General features: G+C 37.1%; 1 protein-coding gene across 1 annotated transcript; it reads right to left on the reverse strand.

The window, feature by feature from the left end:
- Positions 1 to 11663: 11663 nt before the first annotated feature.
- Positions 11664 to 23075, reverse strand: LOC126824230 (putative uncharacterized protein DDB_G0271606). The gene is made up of 8 exons (XM_050553421.1): positions 22898 to 23075; positions 18725 to 18775; positions 16737 to 16919; positions 16122 to 16267; positions 15677 to 15769; positions 15112 to 15178; positions 14758 to 14915; positions 11664 to 14163 (listed from the first exon to the last, which is right to left on the reverse strand). The coding sequence occupies exons 1-8, from the start codon at positions 22944 to 22946 to the stop codon at positions 12040 to 12042; spliced, it is 2871 nt and encodes a 956-aa protein (XP_050409378.1). The 5' UTR covers positions 22947 to 23075; the 3' UTR covers positions 11664 to 12039.
- Positions 23076 to 27102: the final 4027 nt, after the last annotated feature.

Here is a 27102-nt window from a genome sequence, read left to right on the forward strand (position 1 = left end):
AACCAGATTTAAACAGGCCTATCGATTCTGTTCGCCCACAACAAAATGGCCACAGTGCGTAACAAGCAGCACAGAGCGATTACATTTCAATTCAACATATCTTTGTAAATACTAAACAGAATTGAACCCTTTCGGACCGATATTAATCTTCCACAATATTGTAGTTTGTGAGGTTTAACGTCCTACTATTCTGTACCGACTGGGCTCATGATGACGGACCCTACATCGAATTCCAACTTTGAAGGGTCCTTTTATGTACACGCTAATGTGCACATATTTTTGACCTTGTTTTTTGTGTCATCCGAGTGACTAGACACTGTCCTTGACAGGCCCTCCGCCCCCACCACTCTAGTTTTTAATTTATCAACATTAAAACGCCACATGTATTGTTTTGGACATTTAGGCAAAAAAGTGTAATGCAAAAGTTTAAATTGTAACGTCGCATTAGCGTTGCGCATTTCTGTTTTGCCGGAGGGAATCACATTATCTCTATAATGGATTTCTGTAATTATTAAAGCAGTCAAGAAGAAAATTGAGCATCTCCAAAGTTAATAACAGGACTAGACGCATACGTTTATCCCGAGGTCATTCTCAATTGGCTTTTTTTTAAAGAAAGGGTTTACATAGTCAAAGCAGTTAATGGTATCGGATTGGAAATGAATATTGAGCACAAGTCGAATTGCGATTTGTAATCCATGTGGTGCGATTTGTAATCCATGTGGTATAGACAATAGTATACCGGTATAAACAATCGTTTCCATAGCAGCACAACATTTAGCCTTGTATGTGAGACACTGACTTTTCTTTGCATTTGATTTTTCGCATTTTATACGTCCTTATATGTTTATGTTTTATGTTGTCGCTCCTGTCCGGCACTCTAGAAGTCACAATTTTTTTTTATCCGATTTCGATATCTCCCCTTTATGCAAATAGTGATAGGCCACAATGTTGGTGCTAATCGGACCTTTTTATTACGCAAAATATGTACCAAGTTTGTGAACTCTCTTAGTGGAAACTTAACGTATGTAAGGAATGAAAGGATCTTGTCGGAGTTCGTTTCGATGTATCGGTGCTTCTGTTCTGGAGTTATGCCCCTTTTTCCGATGGCTGAATGGTTAGCACGTGCGCGCGCTGTATCAGAAGGCCTGCCATTGAGTCAACTGGCGTGGTTTCGAATCCCCGGTTGTACATGACTAGGAGTAGGGTTGCCTGTCCAACCTCGTGGGTTTTCTCCGGGTACTCCGGTTTCCTCCCACTGCCAAAGACCCCTACGCGCAAACGAATTATTGAAATAAAATTAAAAATCATATGTAAGTCCCGAAATGACCTAGTCTGTGTCGACTGGTCGTTAAACCCCATTTCTCTCTCTCTCTCTCTGATTGAGGTATGGAGGTTTAGCCGTTGATTCAGTTTGACCACCTCTTGAGCTATGGAAATGAAATGGGGTTTAACGTCCTACTGTTTTGCTCCGAACTGGGCTAATCAAGACGGGCATACGCTATGCAGTGTGCTATGAGGGAAATTTTGCCAGGACAGCAGCACTACGGCCTACTCTTATATCGAATTCCAACTGTCAAGGGATCTTTTACGTGCACGCCAATGTGTACACGGGACCTCGGTTTTTCGTCCCATCCGAATGACTAGACAGCTGTCCTTGTCAGGCCCTCCTGCATCACTGAAAAGGGGGAACCACGCTGGAAAATCTGGATGAACTTTCTCGGCCAATTGCAGGGATCGAACAACCGACCTTGCCCACTTTACCATCGTGACCCTCCGTTTGAGTTATGGAGGCTTATCTGTTGATTCAGTAAGGGTGGCACCCTTTTGAGGTCAAAACGGAGGCAATTCTTTGCGTGTTTGGACTCCGACGCACTTGAATTAAGATTCGTCAATTTTTAAAACGGAACACTTAAAACTAGTCCTTGGAAGGAAATTTTAGATTTTATTTTAATAAATCTTGGCTATGAGCAAAGTGTTGTCTTGGATCGCTTTCCATTGAATTTCTTCCTAAGAACTGGAGTTGCCCACCTTCATTTAACTGCAGATCGAGCGCCTTTGCTCCTTTAACTGATGTAGCTACAGTTTTACTGTTCCTGGAGCAGCTATTTGATGTAAAACACTATTTGATGTACTTTAATGCGAAGGGTGGGGCTCTTCCACCCAACTTCACGACAATATATTCTTTAAGTGGCATTTAGCGATCAGGGAACAAATTAACAGAACACAGTTTTTATGGGATACAATCACTAGTTTATTCTAAAAGCACGACGTTTCGACAAGTATCCTCTTATCGTTATCGAGCAGCGGGGGGTCCAAGATGAAGAAAACGTCAAGTTTGGCATGAGGTCTATAGGATTACCCGAGAATTTTATATAAGAGACCATGCAGTCCAGTTCAGACTATCCCTTAATTTCTTGTGGCTACTTTCTCATGAAGCCAAGACGGTTAGATACAAATTCCGAGTAAGAGTAGTCTGCAATAATTTATAGGCAACGACGTTTTTCTGCATTAACGCCCACAAATGTCACATCATTTAATAACGGATGCTGCACACTTTAAAATCCTTCTCAATTCACCCTATGAAACTTTTTGTCTGAAAGCATAACGATATCTGGGGATTAAATATTGGAAATATTTGCTAGAATAGAAAGTGGTTTTTATACTCTCACTTTATCACGTGGACGTACTATGTCGTTGTCCATGTCCGTCCGTTCGATCGGACGTCCCTTTTATCCGATTTTGATGAAACTTGAAATATATTTATATCCTAAAGATCTCGGATGTGTTTGATTTTGGCATACACTGGACGTAGCTTCGTGGATTATATGCATTATTAGTCCTGATTGTACGAAAATCGTGATTTTGAGCTGGTGGAACCTCTTGAGTTCACAATATTTATTAGATTTTAAATACCGTTCATTACACAACAATCACGGATGAGTTAAAATTCCGTGAATATCGGACATAAACTTGCCTTTAAAATTGTCCACGCCCTTAACGCATAGTGGGAATGCATGTAATACATAAACCTATGTGGGCCCGATTGATATGGAACTTAAACTATATGATGTCCATCGTACCTAGCACCACAACTTCTTGGATGGCAGCTGCCTTTTACACAAAATGTGAAATACGTATAAAGTTTGTGGACCTACGGTGGGCGACAATTTTTGTCCGATTCAGATGAAACGTAACATGTAGTTTATAACTTAAACTTGAGTTGAAACATTGTGGTCATGGTAGGACGAATCCTATCAAAAATCGGGTTTCGGCAACTTTTTGTTCCAGAATAATATACTCTCTTTAACCGAAAACTTTGAGTCTTAGCGTTTTTAACAGATCTTTTTTTAATTTGATGTGAAGCATTGAGTGCTGTTGTTATTTTTTTCAGCACCCTTTGACATCAAAATCAGCACAGACTAGTTTGCATGGGCATCACTTTTCCTCGCTGTGGATTGGTGAACAGTATATTATACACACGACCATTTCCTCCCATATCAGAACAATATACGTATTGTATCCATGTCACGTGTTCTAGTATTTAAACCTTAGTCTTTAAAAGTCAAAGATTATTTGCAATTTGTCATAATAAATGTAATGAATTAAAAGTTATTCTCGATAGGTCTGTAAATAGCTAACAAGATGTCTCGCCTCTGATTTATTGTCGTCAGCTGTATATGGACGTGCTGAGCTACTCCCTCGGGCAATATTTTTACACTTCAGGTTCCGATTTTTGACGTGTCAAATTGTTTTTGTTATGACTTTATCAACTGATCAGTGATATATCATAATATATGTAATATGTTAACGGTTATTATTACATAGCTATTCAATTAACCTGGTTATACAAAACAAATCAACCGCTAAGGTCGTTGGCATATTTTTAAACAATGACGTTTATACGTAATATACATAGGTTAAATCGGGTTAAATTTAAATCGAAATAAACTTGTTGTAACGAATAATGGAGTTGTTATTTCAAATGAACATATCACATCGGCCAGTGACGTGAACGGTGTTGGGGGCAAAAAAAAAAAAATGGTATCATAAAAAATGGGTTACCCCCATTATGAAGACGAAAGAGAATACAGTTTAAATCAAACTTTTTTTTTAAACTCAGAGTCGCCCCACTCCCCACACAGTTTCTAACAGATTTTTTCCTTTTACAAATTGGGTGTTAACCAGTGGGGCCATGGGTGTAGGAACCCTATCGATGTTCAGTTACTGCCCCACGGCCCGTTCCAGCTTTTCAAATTTGGTGTGAAGCGAAATAATTAATTCGTTTAAACGAAATACTATTTAGTATGAACAATAGAATATTTTCTTTTAAACGCATTAATTATTTCGTTTAACCGCATTATTTATTTCGTTAATACGAACTAAGTATTTGGTTAAATTAATATTTTGTTTTAATGAACTAATATTTCGTTTTAACGTATTAATAATTTGTTTTAACGGATTAATATTTCGTTCTAACGAATTAATATTTCGTTCTAACGAATTAATATTTCGTTCTAACGAATTAATAGTTAGTTTTAATGAATTAATAGTCCGTTTTAACGAATTAATATTTCGTTATAACGAATTAATTATATAAGTGTGGAATCGTGTATCTAAAGGGCCCCGTAGTGATACATTATTTCAGAAATGTACAATTTAATTTCAGAATTAAACTACCTGATAGGTTTTAATTCGCTTTATCCTCTTTATTTAAGCGTTGTATAACTCATGGTAAAGGAATGCGGTGGATTTTGATATTTATAATCAAACTACAGGAATATCAATGGCCTATACTGGGATAATATCTTTCCTTTCTTTTATATGCCAATTCCTTACTCAACGGCATGAAATCCTTGTGGACGAGAAAATTATTTGTTTGTTCACTGGATAATAATTATTGACGAGAGAGAAATCAGTAAAAGTTGATTGTACATAAATCCTATTAATTCTTGTCACCGATGAACTTTGGATACCAAACCAAACCCCCTCTGACGTAGAAGTGATGACGTAGGTAGTGTTTTATCCCGTTTTCAAATCGATATCTTTCCAAAAAAAAAAAAAAAAATATATAATGGAGAAGACGGACATCTAAAGATTTATCAAAACCGACCAAGAAATAGCAGAGTTGAGTTAGGCTCCGAAAAGCTAAATATCAAATGATCTATAAATATTGTCAACATAATGGCTATAAATTGTTCGTAACCTTTTAGATGCACGAGCTGTCACAGATCATGGTGCAACTTTAATTCCGTATACAATGTCAACAGGTTTAACGGAAAGTCACCTTGCGTTACTCCCCTTTGTATTTAAAATATTTTGTTTAATACAATTTATAGTGAAATGACCTATCTTAGATAATAAAACTTCGTTGATGCACATTGTCAAATATTATTATTTTATTTTATTTATTTTTAGAATAAATGAATATTTTAAAACAGAAACAGATTCGCCCTGTATTCTTTTTTTCACTGCAATAACAGGCATAAAAATATTACCTGCCCATTTTCAGCGGCCCATACACGTTCAATAAAACCATCAATATTATTGACCCAAAATATTGACTCGATATATTGACTCAATAATATTGACGGGAATTGCCTATACGCACGATTCAATATTTCCATCAACAATTTCACCATTTTTTGGTCATTTTTCAAAGTGGATGCAGCGGTCACTGTTGCGCTACTCATGGCAGTTGACGAAAAAGAACCGCGAAAAAACCGATGGAATTAAAATATTGACGCAATTATTGACAGATTCTCCACACACGATCAATATTGTCATTCAATAAATTGACCGTCCGTCAATATATTGATGAACCATCAATAAAAATCTAAATGGTTTTGATCCGTCAATATATTGACGCAATGATGGTTATTAACAATATTTTACATCAATATAGCCTACACACGTTCAATATTATTAAGTCAATATATTGAGTCAATAATATTGACGGAATTATTGAACGTGTATGGGCCCCTTTATATATGATATTCCCATTAATTAAAGATACATTATGGTAGATGAGATAACGAGTTGGTAATTCTCACTATACTAGTTAAAAACTACATAATGTAAAGGCAATTTTCTGAAAATTTCAGACAAATTGATCCAATATGAACCGAGAACTAAGCGGGTGAAAGTTCCGCATAGCCTCGATCATCATTACTGAAGTCGGTAAGACAAACCTAATAGTCTCGATTATCCATTTAATCGTTAATCACGAAGGAAAGTTTTGCAGCAAATCGGACTATAATCCAACAAATATCGCAGGCTAGCATAACCATCTAGAGTTGATTATGGTCTGGATAAGTTAAGTAATGCCTAATTAATAGTTTTTATAACATTTCAGGCCTAAAGCAAGACCTGCAATAGGCAGATTTTGCTCTTGCATAATGTATGTTTAACGTAATAGAATTTATATTTGACGAGCCAAATTTGAATGACAGATTATTATTGTGGATCGCGGTTTGTCTGCGGTATTAGTTATTTCCGTTTGGTAAGCCATCCCGTTTTTGATCTATGACTATTTTTTTTTTGTATATGCGTAAAGGCGTAGGTGTTATTATTGCAATAGATCAACGCATCACTTTGTGTAGGAATTATGAATGATTTGTAACACTCTAATAAAAATTCCCTTTTTTTTTATTTGTGATTTATGATATTTAACTACAGTTCCGCATTGAAAACGCAATTGACATCTGATTTTTTTTTCAGAATTTGGAAACAAACTGTCACTTAATGACGTTAATGTAAGATATAATACGCCATTACCAAGAATTGTTAAGGCTATTACCAACAAATCAAATAAAACTCTCAATAGCCATCGTTTAACGTCTGCCTCCAGACAACCCTCACCCCAAGGACAAATACATGTTCATATTAAACAAAAACATCACTGCATGTCTTTTCCAAGGATTGTTGTACTATCATCTTCCGGGTGCGAGGAAAGTCTTTAATTCATACAAGTTTTATAGATATTCTTTCAACTAACCTTACGAATCATTATTTGCATTTTTAGGACAAAACCTTATTTTTCAAGGATTTCAGTGATAGAAATCTACCGTGATGGATTCAATCGGATTACGAACAGGCCCGTAGCTAGGGGGCGCAGGGGGCTCCCCCCCCCGGTGAAAAAATTGTCGACCATAAAAACAATAGATAACAGTGTCCGTCAATTTTACAGCATCCCTGAGAACACTTCCCACCCCACTTGTTGCTCTGAGCTAGTTACGGCCCTGATTACGAAGGTGGGGCTGGACTGTTTTAGCCATATAACGTTTATATCGTTTGCACGGTGGCTAAGTGAGTAAGACGCTGGCTTGCCAGCCTGGAGGTCGCGGGTTCGACCCCGGTATTGACAGAGAAAGTTCATCTGGATTTTCCGTCGTGGTTTACTCGTGTCAGTGGTGCAGGGTCGAGGGCCTGACAAGGACAGCCCTGTGGTCGTTCGGATGGAACGAAAAACCGAGGTCCCCAGTACACATTGGCGTGCACGTAAAAGATCCCTTGTCACGTGGAAGCGTAGATCGTAGCGCCGCTGTCCGGGCAAAATTCCCCTCATAGCAGAACAATAGTTAATCCTTATTTCATTTTATTAAAATTTATGCTTACAGCGTACAATATGTCAATCTGACCTACTTTACGGATGAAGTCTAACCCGAGATAACTTGACACTATGAAACTATTGTCGTTATCGTATGAGTTATATACATAAAGCATTAAATAAAAATTCCCAACAATAATGTCAAATTTCAATGACAGATTTTGAAATCTCAAAATAGAATTAATGTTTTAAAATCCAGGTCAGAGTACAAATAAACGAGCTTTTGTCATGCCAGATACGCCCCTATTTTGCAAGAGATCGACGGGGAACTGCGAAAACCCACAGGGCTCATCCTCTCGTTGTGTCAATGCTTCATTTCGAATTTGGACAAATAATATGTTAGAAACTCAAGTTTTTGGCAAAGGCAGGTAACTCCAGTACGGGAGGTTGCGTAGCGCTGAATATCGACACGGTTCGTCCTCTTGCCAACCCAATGCTTCATACCAAATCTGAAAATAATCTGTTACAAAATGTAGTCGCTATCGCATTCACAAAGTATTCAGCTAAGGAGCCATGAAAGGTCACGGACTACTGATTCTGCTATCTTCCGTTACGGCAGCCCACTTTTTCGAAAACCTTGTGAACGAGATTGGGCTAAAGTTTTTAACGGTTTTTTTGTCTTTTTTTTGATATATCCCTACATTTTGAATGGCTTTGGCGTGAAACATTACGACTGTGATTTGATGGTAGCTAGAATTTCTAATTAGGCCATCAGGGGCCTACTATGTATGAATGAAGCAATATAAAAGAAAATGCGTGATATTGAGAAACATAAATACTAACGACTTCTATAACTGTCCATCGTAAATGTTTTGTAAGAATTACAACATATCGCTTATGTTCTCGTTTGACATTTTGAGGACAAATATTAAAACTATAGTACGAGACGTTAGAAAAGTGTCGTTTAATGTCGTATTAGCCGTTGTTTTAGATATATCATGATAAATTTACGATCAACTCCATAAAGAATTCACATTCATGGGATGTGGGGCGTGCTTGAACAATATTTGATTACCATATAAGGCATGGGTTTTCTCAGGCTATTTTAGTATCATGTATTATAGCTTTTTCGAAATATCTAACGTGTTTTGAGAAAATAGAGCCACTATGGCTCAGTGAGTAAGGCGCTAGCGTAATATCAAGTATTGGTTGAGAAAGTTCCAGTGTGAAATCATTTTGTCAGTGATGTCCGAATGGGTGGAAAATCGAGGTCCTGCACGTTTGTGTGCACAAAAAGAACCATTGACAGGTGGAATTCGGCGAACATTATAAGATGGCTACTCCCATGTCCGGACTGGAGCAGCAAAAGAAGGATGTGTCAAACGCCATTTCATTTCGTTTAAAATAATCTAGCAGCATAAAGACATTCAATGACATTAAAGATACATTCCCACGAAAGTATTTATCGAGTGTTTATTTCCAATAAAAGTATGGCAAATTTAGTATATATGGAAAGTGTAGACGGCAATCTTACGAGAAAAATACCGGAATCCCGAAAACCTACCATGGGGCAAGTACTGGGAAAAATGTCAGGTTATCACTAACAACTTGACTTAGGGAGCAGTTGTTATTTTATGATCGATGGTCAGGCGTTTTGGAGAACAATGAGAGGTGTAAACGTATAACAGACTCTGCAATTAAACAATATGTATGGATGTATGATAAATGGACAGTAAGTAATGACAAACACATTCTGAAAAATGGGCCCTCCCTCAATCAAGTTAGGTGAGAAACAAGGTTTCTAAAGAAGACCTTTTATAGCTGGGGGATTTGAAGCAAATTTTTGATAAATTAATTAGTTTGAATCTGTATTTAGTCCAAATATATCCACAAATCACACAGTTTGTACGCGGGAAGGCCTCTTTAATTATAATAGTAAGGTTTTATTGTAATGTGAAGTAAAATTGATATAATATATTTTAGTGCTTGGTGTGAGATGGTTTTTATATTACCTATTCAGAAAGGTCACTTTTGGGCTATTATTATAAGAGAATATGGCTTTTATATCTAATTTAATTTGAACATGCCCAATGCGTAGTGTCTAACGAAACGATCAGGACAACAAAAGTTCTAGCAATTTCCATCGTACTTAAATTTATCCCGGACAGCATGCGGGCAATAGATTTAATCCTAATGGCATGAAAGTTTTCCAATAAAAAAAAAATCCGTTATTGAGATCTAGCGTCCTAACTTTCTGCACCGACTAGGCTAATGGCGATGGGCATATGTCACGCAGTGTGTTATGAGGGATTTTTTTTTACACGGACAGCGGCACTACGACCTACTCTTCTATCGAAGTCCAACTGTCAAGGGTTGTTTTACGTACACGCCAATGTGTACACTGGACCTCGTTTTTTTGTCCCATCCGAACTCTCTGTCATATGTATCACTGACAAGGGAAACCGCGCCGAAAGAGGATACCCATGAGAAACATTCTCGACCAACACCTTATCATTTAGCCCCGATTAATTAGACACGATGTTTATATTATGTACAATCTTACCATAGAAACCGTGTAGTTAATTATGACTATAGAAAGACCGGGTCAATGTGAAAGTTTGTTCTCCAACAGCATTATCGCACAGTTACGAGTAAAACTTGTCCAAAATCAGCAACAACACAAACTTTATTTTTCTGAATCGACAACTGCAATCTAAAATCTGTAACGTATCTTTATTATGCAAGTAACATTGAATTGAATTGAATTGAATTCCATAGATAACTGGATAAATGGTAACTCAAACTTGCTGAATATACTGTTAAGACTAATCCAGGAACCCCCTTTGTTTGTGTCCTCGACTATTTTCATAAATACCACCAGACCGTCCAATGTGTTATATAGTATCAAAGGGTCGGGGAGCGGGACATGGTCTAATGCGTGTGTTCTAGTTCATACAATCTGTCATTGAGTCAAGTGGCGTGGTTTAAATTCCAGGCTTGTACGTGACAAGGAGAGTGTTCATCTGTCCACCTTTGTTGGATTTTTCTGGGTCCCTCAGTTTCCCCCGACCATGTTTTTCCGGGAACAACCCAGTTTGTGTCGAGTGAACGTTAAATCCCACCCCCCTCTCTCATAAAGTATCTGATAAATGGTGATTTTGATTGGTAATCTCGAAAATGATTTGCTTTTTGAAATAATCAACCGTCAGCCCCGATTTCACACCACGATCTCATATAGTATCTGATAAATGGTGATTTTAGTTGGTAATCTCTAAATGATTTGCTATTTGAGATAATCATTTGTCAGCCCCGATGAGACACCACAATCGCATTCTTTAGATTGACGTTAATTCGGGTAGTAGAGATTATCAATCTATAAAGACAGGAATGGGCGGATCTCACCGTAAGATGAATTAACCGAGGATTAATCACGATTTATGGCTGGATATAGTTTTAATACATGGTTACAGGGAAGAACATGTTCCCTCTGCTGATTATCCACATTTGGCCATTGGTAAAGTTTAGTATGGGATACGCTTTTTATTATATTACTATGAACCACGATATGGGCTTTGTTGTTGGAGAGGGGATCACGTGGGTAAGTGGGTAAGCCTGGAGGTCGGGTGTTCGATCCCTGCATTGGCCGAGAAAGTTCATCCAGATTTTCCGGCGTGGTTCCCCCTTGTCAGTGATGCAGGACGGAGGGCCTGACAATGACAGCTGTCTAGTCCATCGGATGATACGAAAAACATTGGAATGCACGTAAAAGATCCCTTGGCAGTTGGAATTCGAAATAGGTGTAGGCGATAGTGCCGCTGCCCGGGCAAAATTTCCCTCATAGCACACTGTATGGCGTATGCCCGCCTTCATTAGCCCAGTATAGGAGCAGAACAGTAGGACGTTAAACTCCATTTCATTTCATTTGTTGTTGGAGATATCTCGTTTTATCATACCACCGGAACGATTAGACACAGATATTGGTCGATTCACGTTAATTTATTATTCAATTGTAATAATCAATCGACGTCAATCAAGTACACAAAATCAATGGCTTATTGTTTCATTTTTATTTGACAACACCAGTTAAAGAATCTTAAAAATAAAGAATCGTGTCTCTGGGAATATTTACATATTTACAGCATAGGACCACGGTGGTCAGTCTGATAATATATTAGTTCATATCAGTTTATAAATTATCCACATTTTTTCTTCGTATTCGTTAACGTTCGTTTAAACGTATTTTACACCGAACAAATAAAACACACCCGCCTATAGTTCTCCACTTCCATCAATTACAAGTGTACATGGCAAAATCTGTATAATATAATTCAGGATTAAATTAGACCACTAATAATGCTACACCAGGATAAGTACATTATCAGACACTACTGATTTGATGCTCCTACGTTCTCTTCTTCTGCTGAAGATCCAGCTTTATCTGTTCGGGGGACAGAGTCAGATTTCTCTTGAATCACGCTGAATGTACATTTGACTTAACGTATCTCACTCGTCATGGAATTTAAACCCACTGAACGAATAACGGAATCTAAAGGCGAATAGTTCGGGGCATTATGACCATTATACATTCCTTGGGCGTATTCAGTCCGCACTCTAACAGGCGTCCGTATTGGCTTTATCACAACAAACGGCGAATCTTCATTAGCTGTTCTAGAGGGGTTAGGGGTAGAGGCCCCTGCAGGTTCAGCCCTCCTCAGAGACTGGACCATTGTTCCTCTATCATAGTTTGTGTTATGTTGATTTATAATTTGTGATGCTGGACGAGTTTGTCCTGGGAAGAATGGTTGTGGGGGTTTATAAACCTGACGTTGTAGCTTAGGTTGTTGTGGTTGATATGTGTTCTGTGCATTTGGTTGTGGTTTGTACGAGTGTTGCACAGTTGGTGCATGGTACACGTATTGTGGTTGTGGCTGTGACTGTGGTTGTGGTGGTGGTTGTTGTTGTGGAACGTACACTTGCTGGGCGTTTCTTTGTTTTTGTTGTGGTTGGTAAACATATTGTGGAGTCTGGGCCTGGATGTAGCCTTGATTCTGAGGTTGCGGTACATACACAGCTGCCCGTTGTGGCTGGGGTGGATGATAAACCACTTGTTGCGGAGATTGGGGTTGAAAACCCTGTTGTTGAACTTGCTGATGTGGTTGATAAACAGCCTGATGGGTTTGGGCTTGATAGGCTTGTGGTTGGGGTTGTTGTTGTTGGGGCTGATAAACAGTATGTTGTTGTTGGGGCTGATAAACAGTCTGTTGTTGTTGGGGCTGATAAACAGTCTGTTGTTGTTGTTGGGGAGGTTGTTGTTGGGGTTGATAGACAATTTGATGTTGTTGGGGTTGAGTTCTAATTGCTTGCTGAGGTCTTACTTGCTGCTGTGGTTGGGTAAACTGACTCGGTTGATGTTGGGTTTGTTGTTTTGTATTTGCTGGTGGAGCTATATTTGGTTTATATATTGTCTGTGTATGAACAGCTGGTTGTACCTGTCGTTGATATTGGTATATTGTTGGTTGTTGTGGCTGTGGTTGTTGTGTTTGTCGTGGTGCCTGGTGTTGGGTTTGAGGCTGTGACTGGGGTTGATGCTGTTGCTGCGATTGGTGCTTTTGCGGATTTTGCTGGGGTTGATGATTTGTCTGAGTTTGATGCTGGGTTTGGGGTTGAATCAGTGCTTGAGTCTCTGGTTGATAACTGAATTGAGCATTTGATGGAAATTGACCTTGGAGATTTTGTTGTAGCTGCCGATAAGATTGATCATTTGGAACTTGTTTTTGTTGTTCTTGGGTTATTTTTGGTGTACTGATCGGTATTTGTGTTTGTATAGGTTGATTATTTTGTGGTTGTTGCGCCTGTTCGTATGGTAATTGTCCAGTTATCTGAAGATTAGCGGTGTTAGAAGGTGGAAATGTAGAACTTGACTGTACTGGAACAGCTCCTTTCGGAAGCCAAGCTGGTGATCGAATGGGGTTGATTGGTACTTCTCGCGGTGGTATCGACACAGTAGGTTCGCTAACAGTGTTGATATGCGTTGCCATTGCTTGTGTTGTTTGGAGAGTTGTTGGTTGTGGAGGAGGTGTGGAGGCGGGTGGTGGTGACTCATTGACGATTGAACTGAGGCCAGCTTTAGACTGTCGGATTGCCTCGTTAGCACTACCAAGTTTAATTGATGTTAGCTGCTGTTCAGGCACCGAGATCTGTGTACGAGTTGCCGCGGCCTTGGTGTCACTAGCTGCGTTAAATCCTGGCACAGCATTCGCTCCGGATAATATTGTTTTGTGTCCATTTTCAAGATTGAAGTTACCTATGTTGTTGCTGGGTGAACTGCCAACAGGGTGGCTCGATTCCATTGCTGTGTTAACTTGTTTGATATCTGCTTGTGTGAGACTAGTAGTTGGTGCAGTATTTGAGATGGGATGTAACTCTTTGAAGCTTTTCTTCACCACTCGTCCATTAAGAACTTGAAAGGGGCGAAAATTATCTACTAAATATTTAACAGAATTTGTTGTAGAACTACCAGGCTGACTTTGGACATTAACAGTGTGACTGTGGCCATCAGTCGGTTTCAACCCAGCATCGCCATGAGCCTCAAGAAACAGTGATCGTAGTACGGCAAGCTGAAATTATAGATTAAGGATTTGTTTAAAAAATAACATTTATTTCCATAAATGAACAACGACATTACAAAGCAGTATTTATTAAACAGAAAACAGAATAAATTCTCTTTAATTTAGGTCAAAATAGTGTATTGAATTGGAATAATTTGTAATGTGGCAAGCACACTTACGCGATTATAGAAGTCCGTCAATTGATGTGTAATTGTCCAAGGAACAAACATGCAAAGTCTCATACTTGAATTGGCTGAGCCTTGGGCTTTTTTCGAAGAGCGTGGCTCTCAAGAAGAACAACAAGATCTGCAACGTTTTGGACCCAGTTGCTGGTCCAAAAACAAATTGGGAACTAATGAAGACGGTCATACGCCATGAGGGACATTTTACCCGGACAGCGGTGCTATTGTCTACTCTTATATCGCATTCCAACTGCCAACACCGGGAGCGAACCCGCGGCCTCCAGGCTAGCGAGCCAGCGTCCTAATTACTTAGCCACTAATGTTAAATATATCTTTATTATGAAGTCTATGGGATTGCATTAACAACGACTAAACAAGCAATGCTCAAGCTTCAGATTATGAAAGAAAATGCAGTCTATACCTGTGGTGCTGATATCTTTTGGGGTATAGCAAATACGGTCCAAATAACACTTTCAAAGCACGGCGGTGTGGTTAAACTGCCTTCATAACGGTAGAATTTACTGGAATCTTTAGGTAAAAGGTTTCTCAAGTCTAGATTAGTTATAGAGTCTTCATTGCCTGTAAAAGGAATTAGTGTCCTGATTAAAACGTCCCACTCTCAATTCCTACGCATCCAGACTAAACAGGTATATATAAACGAATTTATCTGCCCACGATAGTTTGCAGGGACCCTGCGTTTCTTCAGTGTGCCTGTAAAGTATTCGTCGACATACAATGTCTTTTGAACCCCAATATGATTTGAATGAATACGTACCTTCGTGTTTGATATTTTTTAAGGCCGCAACGACTGGCTCAAAGGACGGGTTATCTTGTTCAGAAATCTGAAAATTTTCAAAGAAGAGAATAATGAAATTTTTAAAATATCTATTGCAAATTAACTGAATTATTTCAATATCTTTTTCTCATTCTGTCCAGGGGAGTCGCAGAGGCCCAATTAGTAAAGCGTTGACTCACAAATCTGGAAATCTTATGTTCGATCCCGATGTTGGCCGAGAATCTTCCTCTAGAATTTTCAGTCTGGTTAATCAAATGTCAGTGGTGCTGGACGATGTCCTGGTAAATAACAGCTTCTTGTCATTCGGGTACCATGGACACGTTGGTATGCACGAAAAAGAACACTTGACAATTGGAACTTTGCATTGAGTAGCCGGAAACTCATGACGTAAGCCCGTCTTTGTTAACCAGGGCGATGCAGAACAGTAGGGCGTTAAACCCCATTTCATTTTAATCAGAATGATTTTTATAATCTCCATAACCAAAACTATTTGTATCTTGCTTACATCAATGACAGACATAATAACAAGAGAAATACGACTTACCTCATACATAGTACCTAATACAGCTAACCCATCAGGTTTTGTCTTAGCCTTTGCAAGACTACCATATTTTACTGCGTACTGAACTACGTGCATCTGTAAGAATTAAAATAGTTATTACTATGATAACCTAAATCAGATTTAATCAATAGTAATCAATAGTTGTAAAGATGCCTTTGAATATCCCATGTGATGACTGGCATATGCAACAGAAGAACAAAAGCTTGTTATCTATATAATGTCCTCAAATGATACGTTTGTGCAGTTCTTGGACAGAAGACAAAAAGCCAAGACCATCAACAATGCCACCTTTCCGATATACTGTGCATGATGAATTTCCATGGTAGATTGTAAAATTCTTAATCAGCAACTGATTGTTATCAGTATTGTGTTATCATTTATTAAAATCTTAAAATCCATCTATAGTCGAATACTGGTAAATGCTTACTTCTAAAGGATAAACGCGACCATTGATTCCATGTTCAGATCCTCGGTTATCAATAGAACCCCAATGGAAATGAAACTCAGCTGTTCTATATGCTCCCGATAATCCTCCACCACTACAATGTATCTCGCCAGGAACTCTTGCACTTGCTGTAAAACAAACACATTAGAAATGTTAAACTTGGGCCAAAAAGCGTGCTGAAACTGCATAAATTAATGTTCTTTTAAATATCCAATTGAGTACCACTAATCATTAACTAGTAGTGTTTCTTCGGTGATATGCAATTCTTGGAGATTGTCAGTCCGGTGGCGAAAAGCTAGATAACAAACTGATTAATTTACAGAACTTCGCAATTTGTAACATTCAAGGATTTAGGAATTTTCCTTTTTGACAAATAATCCTTAGTGTTAACTAGCTTTAAATTGTTTTATACCATTACAAGAAAAGCGAGTAATAGTTTTTACCCCGAATTGTTGCTAATTTCTTTCAATTTTTGAGTAGTGTGTGTCTTGCCCGCAGGTGCCATATTCCTGCATTTATTATTATAAAAGACTGACGACTGGCATATGATTCCGAAGTTAGACTATTTTTAAAACTAAAAAACTAAACAAAACTAACCAGAATGACCATTGTTGGTGACGTTAACTATCATAGGATGTTGAGATCCCCTTAGAAGATGAAACTCCGATAAATCAAAGTCTTGTAACGTCTCGTCATATACTACGGTATTGGTATCGATGTTTATAGGTGACTGTCTCTTCCCTGCACAGTGTTCATAATGTTTCTGCCATGATGATGGACCTGAAGTTAAACAAAATATGTAAGCAAAAGAAAGCGATCAATTTTATAAAGCAGAAAGTTATTGAGGTCCCGGGGCTCTAGCTTCTTTTTCCCTTGCCAGTTGTAATGGGACGAAAGACCGAGGTCCCGTGTACATGATGGCGTGCACGTAACAGATGCATTGCCAGGTAGAATTATAAATCACAGTGGGCCGAAACGTGTATAAAAGCGTTAAACCTATTCCGTCCATATTTGAGCCCACAACTCTGTCCGTCCAAAATATGAGCAATATATTCCAGTACAATGGAAGCTATATTTTTTTTGTGGTTTATGAATGTCTCAAGAGATGACATATAAATGATTTAGCGATATTAAAATTGTCACAGAAGGCTGCTCGTCGTCTACAGTGTCCCATTTGCTATATTTAAACTGGCAGTTATGTACCAATTATCTCCACTCCTAGTAAATATCTAAATTATGTAACTCGAATGTGGAAAATGTAGCAATATTACTAAAGGGCACACACGGAAAGTTATTTGAGTCTTCCCGCTGCATATATTTCAATTCCGAAATGAGGCGTACCACAGGATTTTATATTTGGACCATTTGTTTCTCCTCTATAATGGCAACATAACGATGGATTTTATTTGTAACTAAATCATAACGTAAATCACTAAACATATCAATATAAATTTGGTTTTCAGATATTGAGGAAGAAAATTGTTAAATTTCGTAGTCTTATCTTTTCATTCAATCAACATTGTGATTAAAACTTAATGTTTTTAATAGTTACTATTGTAATATTATTAATAAACAAGAACGTCATTAATCTTTACTATTGTAAAATATTAATGAACAAAAATGCGGTTTAGATTATTAATAAATCTTTGCTATTGCAATATTATTATTAAACCACAACCTTATTTATATTATTAAAGATGCATTATTTAAGATTTAGAAAAAGAATTGACAGTTCTTGTTATAATAGTTCGGAAATAGATAATGCAAAATGAATATATTGAAAATTTCATTCAATTTACATTACACTGAGCGAAGTTATCACTGTTTAAAGTTTTGACAAGATGTGACACAGATTGTTTATTATCGCCATTTTTTTAAATGAATATATTGAAAATTTCATTCAATTTACATTACACTGAGCTAAGTTATCACTGTTTAAAGTTTTGACAAGATGTGACACAGATTGTTTATTATCGCCATTTTTTTAAATCAAATCATTAAATGACGATAGTATTTCGATCCGTTTAAATCTTCACCATCGATCTTCTGGAGAGTTGATTATAGGCTTATATAACTATAACATTTAAAGCCCAAATATATAAATAATCGTGTTTATACCATTAACAAACAAAAAGGAAGTATATCCTACAAACTACTATAAATCTTATATTTAACAGTGTCGAAATTATAAAAATTGTGAAAAACAAATATTCACTTCTCTCTGCATAATTAATTATGGAATAAATTTTAAGAAATCACGAAAGAGATGTAATAGTATTACAGTACATAACTTTAGTTTGTAATTAAACCGTTAGCTTGTCTCTCTACTCATAAAATGGTGTCAAGGGTGCTGACTTAACACAAAAAGGTTTCCGGATTTGCGTCATATTATATGATAAAATTATCATACCCTATATTAACTAGACCATCTTATTTTCGTTTTGTTTGGAAATTTGAATGTAGCTGTGACCTATGGAAATAATTGCACAATGCATCTTCTTTTAAATATTTAAAATGGCAGACAGAATTTAATCGTGCAGAAAATTTATTTTATAACATTTCAATTTATACAAAATGTATATTACCTTCCGTTCCCAGATAACTCCAGTGGTAGTTCTGTGCTTTGTGGGAGGGATCTGAAAATAAATTATATAGTTAGTTATTTGGGAATATTAGCGTAATATAATTTGGTCAAGTTCCTAATAGTATTTTAAGAGTAGATAATGTGCGTGGTATGCACTCGGCCATCCAACCCCGCTTGCTGTCATAGGAGTTAGGTGTATAAATCAAACTGCTGGGTTTATTATCGTTTCTTTTTCAAATTACAGAGTTTTCAAACTAATTTCAATGAAATATTCTTGATTGACAGATTACATTCAATTTGTTGTTTTCCATCAAAGATTTACTACCCAATCAATCACAATTGCTCTCATCGTGATGATTTGGAGATCAAAGCCGTACGTTAATAGAAAATACATTACGCATAACGTAACAGAAACTGAAACAGAAATGAAATGAAATAGGGGTTAACGTCCTACTGTTCTGAAACTGCAACAGAAGTAATAACTTGACGGGTGACTCTACTGGTGTTCATAGCCACCGGAATTTATATTATTATTAAATCTTTTTCTCTCCATACATAATGACATTCGCCATATATAATGAAATTAAGTTAAGAAGATCTGAGAAGGTTATGCGTAAAAACAAAGTAGCCCTACTTAAATTCGCCCTTACTACAGTAACATTAAATAATAGCAACTATTAATATGCAGAATATTCGTTCTGGTGAAGATGCATTTTGGCTAAAAACATATTCGAACTAATTTATCCGAGAATTTTATAAGATCAAAAGATCTGAGACGGCATTTCCGATATCAAGGCTTGGAGTGGATTGAGACCAACACGGAGGCAATATTTCGCACGTTTGTTTGTTCGATGAGTGTAGGCCTCTCGGACACCCCTTTGGACACGCGTCTGCATATATACCAAATATGCCATAAAAATACTTTCGTGGGAATTCATTCTTAATAACAGAGAAATTTGATTTTATCCATGGTCGTTTAAGCCTAATCTTGTATGAACGTATTTCTACATATAGTATTATTACAAGTCATTAGCCTACAAGAATTTTAACATTTGTTCGAATTTGTCCTTTGGAATTCTTTTTCTCGTTTGGATTCAGTGTACTTCTTTGACAGCTTAGCAGTATTAATATATTGTGATCTATCACTCATCTGCTAAATCCCATATAATACACGGTTATATCGTATTCTTGAATTTTTTGAGGGGTCAAAATTAATCTACGAATTTGTCATTCATGACAAGACATGCGTGTGAAAACGCATGGAGTTAATTACCTAGACAAAAAAACACTAAGACAAATTTCTTTTCTTTTTTTTGTGATCCAATATCTATACTAAAGATATAATAACAGAATAAGTGTTTTGATTTTTTCATATGTAACATTGTCACACGAATATATAAATATGTTCAATTTATCAAAAAATTATTTATCTTATTTCAAACAGCTAATGTATATTTTTCAACATATATTTTTTATTCTTAGAAAAGAACCTCCATAGGCCTTTGCCCGTTTTCAGTTTTTTAAAGTAATATCTGAGAAGTGGAATAGGGTGTTCTAGTTAGCGCAAATATACGCAGCAACCCTCACTCATTGCATCTATAATGAAAGAAAAGGGGGCTTCCCAATTCACTTTACTTCAATTTAGGCGATTCTGATACATGCATGCCAGTGGCTTTAGCCTCTGATGTTTTACATGACTTTAATGTACTTCTAACACTGCATAAATGTCTGCACTGGCGCCAAAAGGGAATATAAAATATATAAAGTTATTCTTTTCATATGCGTCTGAAAACTCGTTCACAATTATAACCAAAGGTTGTGAAATGTAGTAGCTTATAATGGGCAATTTATCATCGGTATTGTGGAATTAAGTTTTGAAAAGTATTCCGGAGGCATATTTGTCCTAACTTGATGGTAATAATCAAATGCGACATACGTCTGACGCCAATAGTCGTCGTTTGTTGCACGAACATTATCCGAATGCATCTTTTTTAATAACATGCGATGATCCTTAATCGCGCCAATTTTAATGCTTAGGGCATACGCCATGCAGTGTGCTATGGGTGTAATTTTTCCCGGACAGCGGCACTACAGCCTACTCTTATAGCGATTTCCAACTGCCAAGGGATTTTTTACGTGCACACCAATGGGTACACAGGACTTTGGTATTTCGTCCCATTCAAACGACTAGACAGATGTCCTTGTCAGTCCCCCGTCCGGTACCACTGACAAGGAGAAACCACGCCGAACCCGCGACCTCCAGGCTAGCGAGCCATCGTCTTACTCACTTAGCCACTTTAACACATTATTTGAAAAAATTAACAGGCACGATCTCAACGTGTTGTTTTTAAAACCATCTTGGATACCTTTAGTAATTTAGTTAAATATTTTGTCGTCATTATCCTAATCGGCGCAGTAAAGTTTCAGTTAGTTCTGGCTGCTCCGACACAGTTAGAAAAGGACAAGCGGTGCGTGCTGACTCAGAGACTGCAGAGTGGCGGTGATTAAAAGCGACGAGACGTCTGTAGACGTCTGGCCACTTGATTTAACACTTTCAGTGTACAGTGTAGGATATAAGATGTAGAAGTTGATGATGTGGGAAATCCATTTTAATCTGTCACCATGTGTGGTACATCATAAAATTAAACATTAAAAACGTGTTTTCACTAAGCCAAACGTACATCTTCTCAACTATTTTTAACCCTAACAACAAATTTATTCGTACACATTCGTCATGTCAAGTCATTTATTTTAAGGTACTAAGTTGATTCCAGTCTATTTTATTCTGGGCCAAGCATTGACAATTCAGTAAATATGTGTCTTAATTTTGGGACAAGTTCAACTTAAATTTTAAGCTAACTTCTCAATTGAATAAGGAATATAATTTATATGGAAATCAATCACTGGTTTATACGCATATAGCACGACGTTTCGATAAGTATTCTCTTATCGTTTTCAAGCACTGGTGATAGTTAGTAAACTAAAAGGTAATTTTTATACGGATGCATTAAGGAAGCCAGATGAAATCAAATGGGGTTTAACGTCCAACTGTTCTGCTCCAACTAGGCTAATGAAGACTAGCATACTCCATGCAGTGTCCTATGAGGAAATTTGCTACCGTCTACTCTTATATCGAATTCCAACGGGACCTCGGTTATTTGTCTCATCCGAACGACTAGACAGCTGTCCTTGTCAGGCCCTCCATCCTGCACCACAGACCGGAAAATGAACTTTTTCGGCCAACACCGGGATCGAACCCGCGACCTCCAGGCTACCGGACCAGCGTCTTACTTACTTAGCCACCGTGGCTTCCCTGTTACAATACAAAGTGAGTTGTTAATTGGTAATATTACCAATGTTTACACATAAAGAATAATAGGGTAACATACCTCGCTATTGGGGTGTAATCTCCTGCCCCTTTTATTCAGAAAATTGTTAGAACTAGATGCGCAGGGTTATAAAAGTGTTAGTATATGTGAATAAAGTATGCCGGTGAAAAAATAAATTTACTGGTTATCATCAAGGGGTAAATTGTCTGAAAAATGAAGCCTACCTACAATGTGCACGACACTGGTCATTGCATTTATATCGCAGCACAAAAATGTCAACACTTAAAAGAGAATCATAGCGTGTGCACGAGTACGTTACCTTGCGCAATAATTTAAATTTTTACCTTAATGAATAGTTAACCTTGAATGGACACGCATATATATTGTAAGGAATTGGTGCAGCCAAAGGTATTGACAAAATCCATCTTTTGCTGTAACCGGAAGAACAGACACTTGGGTGAACTGTTCAACACGGGTACTATTCAGGGAACCTTAAGTCAACAGTGGTCCTTCACATCATTAGTAACTGCTGTAGCAGTCCAATTAAGAATTATTTTACTGTTTTGTGCTTATCTCGACAGAATGTAGTTGGTAAATGAGTGACCGGTGAGCAGTGAAAGATAGTAGAATCTAGCTCTAATTAGATGGCAAAAAGCAATATATGGCAACGCAGACAGCAGATCATTTTGTCCACTATTGGCTTGCCAAGCACAGATTATATAATTTAGATGCCCAAATTCCATTTGCAAAAGGCTTGTTAAGGTCATCACTTTCTACTGCTGTGGACCCGTTTGTTATTTAAATGGTCCATGCAAAAAGAAATAATTGTGAAAAATAACAATTACCTTGTTGTCTCATAAGAGAGAGCAAGAACATTAAAGAAATCTTAGCCATGACGACAATCAACTTGTTTCAGCTACTCCTTCTGAATTCGTTGCTATTAGTCCCGACTAATGTGCGCTCCCTCCCACAACCACGTTCAACACTGTGGAAAGGTTAGTAAAACGGAAGAATATATCCACCGCTTCTAATCATAAAGAGCACAAGAATCCTTAAATAAACCCATCAATATACGTCACTTCCAATCTGTCATATCAGACAGCTTTCACTCAACAAAAAGATTGCAACGGAAAACCCCGAGGTGGTAAGTTTTTCATAAAGCCTAATCAGCTAAATACATAGGATATTAATTGTCCGTCTCTTTAAGCAGTAGAGGGATAAATTTAAAGTAAAGAATACAATGGCTTTAGGTACTAACGATGCGACCTCGCTCTACCAACAGCCGAAGCTAGAATGATCCTCCGTCCAGTAATTCACTTCGTTTAAACGTGTGTGTTGCTAATTTATCTTGTTAGCCCGTTAAAACCATGATAAATAGTTTTGAAGGAAATTAAATCCACAAGTAGTTGACAGTTACGACTTTTCGTCACCTCTCTGGTATAAATTAAAAGGGCATATTGCTAATTAAAATCTTATAAATGAATGTTATCTGAGGTCGTATGTTATGATTTATAATTACTTATCATCTGTAATGAACCTTTAACATACTGGGTGGATGGGGTTAATTTCATTAAGGGTGTCGATTTCATGTCTATATCATGTAATATTTCATATGCCCATATACTCAGGCACAACAGAGTGAGGTCAAGTAACTGTCTTCATTAGCCTAAACGGAGCAGATCAGTAGGACGTTAAACCCCATTTCATTTCCTATTCGGAATAATCCCATTTGATACATTTCAATATATGACAGCATAGACTACGGTACTAAAAGAGAATTTTTAAAAAGCCACAAGATCAGTCTAAATGTAACGTTACACATCTGTTTCCTTTTCGTTTAGGGGGGAACCGTGGTGGCTCAGTGGGTAGGGCGTTGGTTCGCTAACTTGTTCGATCCCTGCGTTGACCGAGAAAGTTAATCGTGATATTCAGATGTGGTTCCCCCTTGTCAATTGTTTCAATGGCATTTAGTAATTGAACTGGAATATACAGGTCACAATTCTATGGAATACAATTACTGCTTATTACTGAGCGACGTTTCGACTAGGCTTCTCTAGTCATTATCAAACAATGATAGTTGAAACGTCGCCCAGTAATAAGCAGTGATTGTATTCCATAGAATTGTGACCTGTATATCCCCCTTGTCAGTGCAGTTGCGGATCCAGGAATTTTTGCAGGAGGGGGTTTGCCAGGTTCCTGTTAAGGACATCTGTCATCATCGTCTCTAAATTACATAGGCATACATACAAATTGAGCTTTTTAAAGAGAGAAATCATTTTTGTAATGATGTAGGGAAACACATTGTGATTTAATTTCATTGATGCAAGGCATTCAATTTTTTTTACGTAGCTGAGCAGGGTGGGTTTGGACTCCCCAATCCCCCCTCCGGATCTGCCCCTGCAGTGGTAGAGGGCAAAAGATCTGACAAGGGACAAATTACAGTCGTTCGGATGGGAACGAGACAGTTGGAATTCGATAAAAGAGTAGGTCGTCGTCCGATAAAATGTTCTCATTGGCCGAGTCGGAGCAGAATAGTAGGAAGTTAAACTACATTTCATTTTTCATTTGGGATATTTAATTTTACACTACAATAAGGTCTAGACCAACATCTTTAAGACGTTTTAGTTCAATCTACCTAACCTGATCTTTCATCCAGCCAATCAACGTATACTTTGGTTAATTTTAACCAATTACAGCGGAGAATTAACCAGGAAGTAGTTAGATCTTCATTTAGTGTTGTTCGACAAAAAATTATAATTCAATTCGAAAATGACACATCAGAGACTTGCATCGGGTCCCAGATACTATTATTTTATCCCGATAATAATCCCTCTAATTTGTACCTGACATACTGCCTAAGAGATAACAGGCTTTATATATTTTTGGAGCTAGGCTGGGTAATAAATAATGCCGACTAGGCTTGAGACGACCGAAATCTTTGGATGACAAAGAGTTAATCCCTAAGAACTATTAAGAAAGTGTAAGGTCGAGGATCACATATCACAAGAAATGTACATTCGTCTTTTATACACTTCTCAAAAGTCCGTCCTTGTGTCGCTGTCTAGTCGAATTAATTTGGTGATTTCATGGTATGTTCAGTAGGAGTTCTCGCCCGTTAGAAGTGGTTTATAGACTCCTTTACAATTGTTTATAGATAATAATGTTACCACCTTAGTATTACATGACATTTTAATGAAACTAATTTCAGACACAGTTTCACCTGAATTTTAATATCTCATTAGGGTGTTTTTGTCCCCTGATGAATTTGCAACAAGGTTTTTATTGGGGTCCCACAATATTACCCAATACTAACCAAATATTACCAAATACGGCCACATACTACCTCATAGTATGGTCGAATGGTTGAATTATGCCCCCTCCCACCAACAAAAAAAAGAAAAAAAAAGGTAATTCGCAGAATTAGCTAAAATTTTACGATTGACTGGAATGTCAATACATTGACCTGACCATCACATTTTTTGCAATTTTTATTGACTCATTTTTTTCCAAATAATCTTTTAGAATAATGAGGTAGTATTGGGGTAAATCGCCCTGTCCACGTTACTGGGGATCCTTTATTAGGGTTTGTCCTGTTACATTAAAATTCTGAATCAAAGGAGGTTTGGGCTGGGTTGCTTGCTTGCCCATGGGCCCAAGTGTCTAAATTAGCGACAAATCTAATTTCCAATATGAACCCGATCAGACAAGCAATAAAGTATAATGCTGTCGCAATTGGATTAGATTAAATCTCATTTCGTAGATCAAATTTGACAGTAGAATCAATCACAACCATCGTACACGCCTATCAATTGAAAGGCCGAAAATACTGATTGTTTCCTAAAATTATAAACGTAGGCTATGGGCTAAACTAGATGTATACCAGGGTGTGGGTAGACGGTGATTTACTATAAATCGGTGTATGTTTTTAATTGTCAGTACGCGTGTTAATTAGGTGTCAAAAGGTGTGTATTATCAGTAAATACACGATTGTTATACACATTGAAGTATGACGTACAGGATAACAATTAATGACAGCGTATTGATCATTAATGATTTCTATTATTTTATAGGAGCGCCTTATATTAGCGCGATATCGGAACTTCTCGAATCAATCAACTTTGACATTAATCAATGGCGGAGCAAGAAAAAGAAAGCTTAGAAGAAGAAAAGAATTAAATAAAATTTTAACAAAAAATACATATCACTTCCAAACAAACTCGCCTACATTATTATTATTACAAAATGTTTATAGCGCCCCTTTCACAGATGCCTTCAAGGGCACTTTACAGAGTAACAAAACCATACATTCAAAACGTAAAATACGTCAAAAAGTTAAATTATTTCTAAAAACACATACAAAAAAGATGATAGACAAGTTAAAATTTGTTATAAGCCTTTAAAAATAAGAATGTAAAGAACGTGTCCCGTAACTAGAGAGATTTACGGTATTTTCTTTAAAACTAATTTATCAGATGAACGTTGGGTTCTGACTGGGGTATATAAATGCTTTGGTGCTAAATTATGAAGGCATTTGAAAGTTAAAAGTAAAATCTTAAAAACTATTCTATATATAATGGGCAACCAATGCAGCTGAAAGAGAACAGGAGTTATACTTGTATATTTATTCAAGGTTATTAATCTAGCAGTAGTATTTTGTAGTAGTTGGAGTTTGTTAATAAGTTTAAGGGGTAAGCCAGCTTATAGAGGGTTAAAATGATCAAGTCTTGACGTCACAAAGGAGTTAATAAGTGCTTTTGTTGCATTTCTTGATAAATAGTTTCGTATTTTTCCAATATTGTGAATACTAAAATAGCAAACTTTAGATATGTGATAATCTTGGGCTTTCACAGTCATAAAATTATCAAACACCACACCAATATTTAAACTTAAAAAAAAACAGTAGTTAATATCACAATCACCTATAAGAATGGAAAATTTAATTGTTATTTCGAACCTAATAGAAGAAGTTCTGTTTTATCGTCATTTAATTTAAGAAAATTCTTAGACACCCATTGTTTTTATTCACTAATCTTCAAATTGTTGTTTAGAT

Source organism: Patella vulgata, chromosome 6 (assembly GCF_932274485.2).
Source record: "Patella vulgata chromosome 6, xgPatVulg1.2, whole genome shotgun sequence".
Lineage (NCBI taxonomy): Eukaryota > Metazoa > Mollusca > Gastropoda > Patellidae > Patella > Patella vulgata.

Coding starts and splice junctions, on each gene's coding strand:
- LOC126824230 (XM_050553421.1), bottom strand. CDS start 22,946: ATGGCTAAGATTTCTTTAATGTTCTTGCTCTCTCTTATGAGACAACAA. Junction 14,916..15,111: donor AAAAAATATCAAACACGAAG/GTACGTATTCAT, acceptor TTCCTTTTACAG/GCAATGAAGACTCTATAACT. Junction 14,164..14,757: donor AAAAGATATCAGCACCACAG/GTATAGACTGCA, acceptor CTATAATTTCAG/CTTGCCGTACTACGATCACT.